Genomic DNA, 7,385 nt, shown 5'->3' with positions numbered 1-7,385 from the left:
ATGTGGATGGGCAATTGCAAAGTGCTTTTTGTTGAGCCCACAGATCTCTAAGATCTTGGGTTCTGGTCACAAAAATACTTCTCAATATCCTCCAGGCCTTTCATAAGACCTAGCCATAAGCCATCTCTTCGAAGCTACTGTGCACCTGTACTTGCCAACAAATCCTCCTTCTGCCCAGGGCACATGTTTTTATGCACAAAGAGATACTGTTTTCACTTTTGGTTCCGTGCTATTTCATGGATTTCATGGAGTCCAGGATTTCCTGCTCTAGAAGTTTGTTCTTGTTCTCAGTATCATCTCGAGAACACTCGATATCCTGAAGCTTACGTTCCAGATCTGCAGATTTGTTCTTTTCTTTCTCAATCTCTTCGTTTAGCCTTACCACTTTGGCCCAGACCTCATAGTTTTCCTTCTCGAGGCTGGAAGAGAAACAGGGTGAGAGATGAGCAGAGGTCTTCAAGGAGTGCACCAATGTCAGTGAATGGAAGAGAAAGGTTTAACACTTTCTCCTCTCAACCTTGTTAAAAGTTCTGCTATCAGAGGTGGATCTAAAGGTAAAGTTTCCCCTTTAGTCGTGTCCGACTCTGGGGTACCACTGCAAGCAGTGATTTTATAGGCAAGCTGTTTTTGTGGGGTAGTTTACCATTGCTTTCCCTGGCTATTCTTTACCCCTAGCTATGAGCTAGGTACTCATTTACCGACCAAGAAATGGATGGATGGCTGAGTTGACCATGAGCCAGCTGCCAGGATATCTGACCCCCAGGGGGCTCGAACTCCTGACCGTGTGATTGGCAGGGCAAGCACTTAACCATTAAGCCATGCAACTCCTTAAGAGGTGAATCTACCATGAGGCAAATAGTCACAGCAAATTGAAAATTTTGGACACCATTAAGAACAACTTAGTGGGGAGCCATGGGCACAATTCTCCAGGAAAATCTCCTATCTAAGCCCCACTGGCAAGACCTCTTGGTATATGGTGCAACCTCTGGATACTTCACACTATCTCCCTTCCATATTTAAAGGGGCAGAAATTTGAACATAAGCAATTGTGTTATACTGAATCAGATATTTGGTCAATTGCCATTACTTAAACAGGTAGTGGTTCTTCAAGATCTTTCTCTTAGCCCTAACAAACAAGGAGAATTGGGGCCTCTTAAACACTGATTAATTTATTGTGGGAGGCACTTTTGTAAACCTGAACCTATTTCATCACATGCAGTCCTATTTAGCTAGAGATAGTAGGGACTGAACATGGGCCTTCTGCATGTAAGACATAAGCTTTGCTGTTAAGCTTGTCCTCATAGAGGAAGGAATTTTTTTTAAAAAAAAGTCTTCGATCCCACCCTTTTGCCTCCACAAGACATCCAAGATTGTCAAGATTAAAATTAATTACATGTAAATATATTTCTAAGCATAAATCATAAAACAATTAAAAACAGAAAACCAAGAGGGAAAAAAACTAGCCATCTGAGAAAGATGAACAGCAGAGGACAAGGTGGGCCAGATGGACCTCTCCCTGAGCAGGGAATTCCAGAACCAGGGCACCAATGAAAAAGCCCCATTCCTGGTGCCCCCCTGCCCAGTTTTGGATGGGAGTAGCACATGGAAGAAGGCCTCAGATGATCCAAGCATGCAGGCAGGCTCACGTGCAAAAAGGCCATCCTTTTAGAAGAGATGAGGCAACAGAATCCTGTCAGTCCTTGTCGAAGCATTCACGGAGCAGTGCTTATATCTCTGGCTATTCTATTAATATCATGGCTTCCACTCCTGTACAATTTACAAGGCTGCCATCAGAATCTGGATTATTTTGCACACGTGCGATTGAACAGAGTTGGCAATAACTACAGAAAGGAATAAGATCAGTGGAGGTGTTTTCATTACCTGTTAATTCGTTCCTCGTAACCTTTTTTCTGTATCTCTATCTCCCGTTTCAGTTCTATAACCATCTTCCTCAGGAACTCAAGGTCCTCCTCAGGAGGAGAGTCTTCATCTTCAGCACTGGGTTTTGAAACAGTGTCCCCATTTTGCCCAGGATCAGTCACCAGATCCTTCTGTGAAGTATCAGCAGATACAGCCAAAGAGTTCTCGTGAGTCTGCTTTCCAGTCGTCTCCAGGGAACTAGAGAAGCTGTCAGAGTTCAAGAACTGCGGAAGAGTGAGCAGCTTAGAAACACTCTCTGACAAGGTCCTTTTGTGAGTTCCTACTGAAGAAACAGGATTGGACTGGACCACTGAAGAAGGCGACCAAAAGTCACTACTGAAAAGTTCACTTTGCTCCCCTCTGATGGAAGGAACATGCACAAAATATTTCCGGTTTGGAAGGGTCTGAGTTCTTTTCCTGGACTGCGACATGCATATTTCAAGAAGGTCTTTGGGCTGTAGTTCCTCATAACCTTCTTCTGATGGATCTGAATTGCAGTTTAATTCACAGCTGGAATCATTTAGATCATCCTGCTGAAAAGCAAGAGCAAACAAATTAACACAATGTCGCTAAATAGGGGTGTTTGCTGTTCATGTACACATACAGCATGGATGGAGGCTTCAATTTACCATCAAATGGTCAAATTTGACTTGTTGGATTTGATTTTAGGAGATACACACACTGCCTATCTTGATGTGTAATCAAAACTATCAACAGGAGAAATTACAGAGTTAATGGTAATCCACTCACTGTTTGCCACTGGGTTCTATTCCCTCTGGATGATAGAGGCCTTTCTACAGCACCCCAGCCTACTGAACTGCGAGGCACTGAGGCCTTCTTGGAATCATTCTTCTGGAGGGGTAGAGAAGGAACCACATCTTTAGACACAGGAAATAGTGTTATGTGGTCACTGATCATCACAGTCATCACTTTCTGGATATGGTGAGTTCCTTCAGTGAAAGAGGGAGAGCAATAAAAACGTAAGCATAAGCATAAGCATTTTTATTGTCATTGTGTACGCACAACGAAATTTACAGCAGCATTCCTCGATGCACACAATTTCAGACTCATACATCATCATCCTCCACCCATCCCTACACAGCCCCAAATACATCAATATGAAGCAGCGGAGTTTAGCATAGCCACAGCTCTAGAGTAGAAGCTGTCTCTAAGCCTCTTTGTCCTAGTTCTGAGGGCCCTGTATCGTCTGCCAGATGGTAACAGTTTAAAAAGAGAGTGTGCTGGATGAGACGGGTCCCTCAGAATATTTTGGGCTTTATTTAGGCTTCGGGAATTATAGATTTCTTCCAAGGAGGGAAGAGGGCAGCCGATAATCCTTTGTGCAGTAGTGATCACCCTTTGGAGCGCCTTCCTATTCGCCACTGTGCAACTGGAGAACCACACACAGATGCAGTAGGTTAGGACACTCTCTATAGCACAGCGGTAAAAGGACACCAGAAGTTTTCCATCTAGTTGTTGCTTCCTTAAAAGTCTCAGAAAGTACAGTCTTTGCTGGGTTTTCTTAACCACCGCGGCAGTCTGTACGCCCCAGGTCAAGTCCTCTTTAATCATAACGCCCAGAAATTTAAAACTAGCCACCCGCTCCACTTGATCTCCATTTATAGTCAAGGGCTGAATTTCTGAGCTATTCCTTCTATAGTCCACGATGAGCTCCTTTGTCTTGTTAGTGTTAAGAACCAGGTTATTTTCCCTGCACCATGAGAGCAGTCGGTCCACTTCATTCCGATAGGCAGACTCATCCCCTCCAGAGATGAGCCCCACCACCGTTGTGTCATCAGCAAATTTGATAATGGTGTTACTATGATAGACAGGAGTACAGTCATATGTATAAAGGGTGAACAGTAAAGGACTCAACACACAGCCCTGTGGCGTTCCCATATTTAGAGTAAGAACTGAGGAAACCCGATTTCCCAGTCTAACCCTCTGGGAACGCCCAGACAAGAAGTCCCTGATCCACAAACAGATTGAATGTGAGAGTCCAAGATCCACAAGTTTCGCTACCAGTCTTTTGTGGCGAGATTGTATTTAAATGCGGAACTGTGTCCGCAGTTATATATTCACAGACATAATTCCTCTGATTTTCCAGATGCTGCTAAAGCAGTGGGGAGGCTAATGGCAATGGCGTCCTCTGTAGATCTATTAGTCCGATATGCGAACTGATGTTTATCAAATGTATCTGGAAGGCAAGAACTAATATGCCTATGGACCAGTTTTTCAAAACACTTCATGATGATGGGGGTGAGTGCCACTGGTCTATAATTCTGAAGATTGTCAGCAGGAAATCTCTTTGGTAGTGGAACAATGGTGGAAGCTTTCAAACAAGATGGGATGGTGGACTGGGATAAAGATGCATTAAAGATCCCAGTACAAACACCAGCCAGTTGGTTAGCGCATTCCTTTAACACCCGACCGGGAATACCATCCGGTCCAGCAGCCTTCCTTGGATTCATTAAGCCCTCAAAACTTGCCTCACCTCATGTTCCTCCACAGTGAGGTGTGAGCTGCAATCACCTAGTGGCTGTATTTCAACTCCTTCTGATAGATCTGTTTCAAAGCGAGCAAAAAAGTGATTTAGCTCCTCTGCCAGAGAAGCATCCCCATCTACAGAAATGTCATTATTGGTTTATGATTGGCAATTTGTTGAATCCTCTCGCCACACTCCGCCTCATGTTGTTATTATTAAAATAATCCTCAATTTTTTTTCTCTTTTATAACTCATCTTGGCTTGTCGAATGCTCAGCCGCGACTATATTTTGGCCTCATCACCAGATCTGAAAGCAATATTCCTGTCATGCAAAAAAAGTTCGAACCTCCTTTGTCATCCAGGGTTTATGAGCCTTGGAATAATATCAAGTTATTTATAATACACATATTTGTAATTTTCTAGGGCTCTTTGTATCAGCATAACAGTATAACAGTATAACAGGTTTGGCTGTGATAGGGTAACTTTGGTAAATGGAATGTGCCTTTTAGAACAAACGGAGCACCTGTTTAAATAAAAATGGCATAACGCAAACAGTTTAAACAGCAGCCCCCCACTGCACCTCTCATAATAGTTGCTGGATCCTCCACTTTTGGTCTGATGAGGTTCACACCAAACACTGTTGCCAGATTCTCCACACTCATCTTGTTGCTACTTGCGTTCTGCTGGATTTCATACAGGAATCTGTCGGAGCCCAATGGCAAAACAAAACAAGAAAGGGATGAATGGAAGCCATGTTCAAACTTTCTGCTCTAGCGCTGTGCAGACATTTAATTTGAATCTGGGGAAGGGGAGCTTGGCAGAACAATTCTGACCTACCCCCTACATATTGGAGGTCCTGTATTTGTTTGTGTTGTTCATTTCTTCCCAGTGGGGACCCAAATTGGATTGTGATCTTCTCCTCTCTTTCACTTTATGCTCACAACAACCCTGTGAGGTAGACTAGGCTCGGCGAGTGACTGGTCCAAGCCCTATGGTAGAATGGGAGTTCAACTCTGGGTCTCCTAGATCCTAGTCCAATATTTTAACCACTAAATAAGGGTCTGGCATGCATACATCCATGCCAACAGATGCATTAATCATTCAAACTGGACCTCCACCCAAGTTTGCAGGAGCCCACTGATCATTAATGCAGTGGATTTGCACGTTGGTGGGGCAGTGCTTTTTAAAAATTCTTTTTTTATTTTATTAAAGATTAGAAACAGATGTATACAATAAAAATAAGATTTACAATTGTCTCCCTATGTCTCTTACAGAAAAGATTGCTAATGTTTTACAATACCAAAAGCTATTCAAACATATTAAAAGCGTTTCAACAAAAATATAATATCATCGTTCGTGTAGAAAGTAACTGACCCATCAGGTTTATGAGACATAAGAAAATTTTCGTAAATACATGACTATAAGAAAGAAATTGAGCATATGAGAGTAGTAGGGAGGAGGAGAGAAAGAGTGTGAACTAGGAGAGAAGATCGGAAGGTAAGTGAAAGAGAAAAGAAAAGGTCAATAAAGGAGAGTGAAAGTAAAAGAGAACGGAGGAGAAAAAAGAGTTTGGAGGAGAAAAAAGAGTTTGGACTTCCTCTTAGCTTTAAATTATAAATATATAAACCATATCTACTTAAGTACAAATCATTCTAGTATAAATTTATCAACATTGCAGATACAAAGATAGTTTGTTATATTCTTTGTTTATTTGCAAAAATTTTACTAATGGTTGCCATATATCTAAGAAATTTTCTATTGTACTGTAATGTAATAAACTTGACAGTTTATCATAAGCCGCAAGTTCGACTAGTTGTGTCATCCAGTCCTCTTCAGAGGGAGTTGTGGACATCTTCCATTTTTTGGCGAATTGTATTCTTGCCGCCACTATCATATACAAAAGTAAATTTTCTGTTTTTTTCCTTATTTTAAATTCGATTATATTTAATAAAAATAATTCTGGTGTGAACATAAATTCTATATCTAGAATTTCCTTCATGAGACAATATACATTACGCCAAAAATTTTGGCTAACTTTACATTGCCACCAGAGATGAATAAAGGTCCCAGCTTGGGTTTGACATTTCCAACATTTATCCAAATGGTTTTTATACATTCTAGCTAATTTAGTCGGATATAAATACCATCTGTGTAGCATTTTATAATAATTTTCCTTTAATCGTATTGATTTTGTAAGTTTTAATTTTTGTACCCATACTTTTTCCCATGTTTCCAAACTGATTTCCCTATTCAGGTCTTGGGCCCATCTGATCATACAGTGTTTTACCTGTTCATCTGCCAGCTCTTTTTCTAGAATATTTTTATACAATTTGCTGACAATTCCTCGTTTGGCGGTTTTTAGTGTTTTCAACAAAAAAGATTCTTTTAACTCGAAACCCTTAATTTTATCACTTTTAAATTTTTCCAGCAATTGTTGGTAATGAAACCATTGGCATTCTGTATTATTAATTAGGATATCTTGTCTTTCTTTCATTCTATATTCATCCCCATTTTTTATAATCAAATTATTGTATCTTAACAACTCAGTATTGTCTTCGAACCTCATTTTTAAGGCTTCCTGTGGTGAAAGCCAGCCTGGTGTTTGAGTGATGTTTTTCCTTTTGTAGTCTTCCCAGATCTTAAATATGGATTTCCTTATCGCATGGTCCATAAACACCTTAAATTCTTTACCGTGTGCAAACCAAATATAAAAGTGCCATCCAAAAAATAAGTCCGATCCCTCTAAATTAAGTAATTCTCTATCTTCTAGTGTCACCCATTCTCGAAACCAAAGTAAACCTGATGCCTTATGATAAAGTTCTAAATTAGGAAACCCCAACCCACCTCTTTTTATGTCATCACATAATACTCTATAACTTATTCTTGGTTTTCCCTTCCCCCAAATAAATTTACATAAATCTTTCTTACATTTCCTAAAGAATTTCCCCGAAATAATAATAGGTAAATTCTGAAAAAGAAA

At 40.6% G+C, this 7,385-nt stretch overlaps 1 protein-coding gene across 1 annotated transcript; it reads right to left on the bottom strand.

Annotated features, from left to right (window-relative positions):
• Nucleotides 1-211: 211 nt before the first annotated feature.
• Nucleotides 212-5,107, bottom strand: LOC125425567 (rho GTPase-activating protein 25-like; the record flags this gene model as incomplete). Its single annotated transcript, XM_048483148.1, has 4 exons — nt 212-419; nt 1,882-2,458; nt 2,664-2,870; nt 4,986-5,107. Coding segments are annotated over 4 exons (1,096 nt in total), but the record flags the coding sequence as incomplete, so codon positions are not given.
• Between the last annotated feature and the right edge of the window lie 2,278 nt (nt 5,108-7,385).

This window comes from Sphaerodactylus townsendi, unplaced genomic scaffold (assembly GCF_021028975.2).
Source record: "Sphaerodactylus townsendi isolate TG3544 unplaced genomic scaffold, MPM_Stown_v2.3 scaffold_796, whole genome shotgun sequence".
NCBI lineage: Eukaryota > Metazoa > Chordata > Lepidosauria > Squamata > Sphaerodactylidae > Sphaerodactylus > Sphaerodactylus townsendi.
The sequence above is the reverse complement of the archived record's forward strand: the minus strand, read 5'-3'. Positions and strand labels throughout refer to the sequence as shown.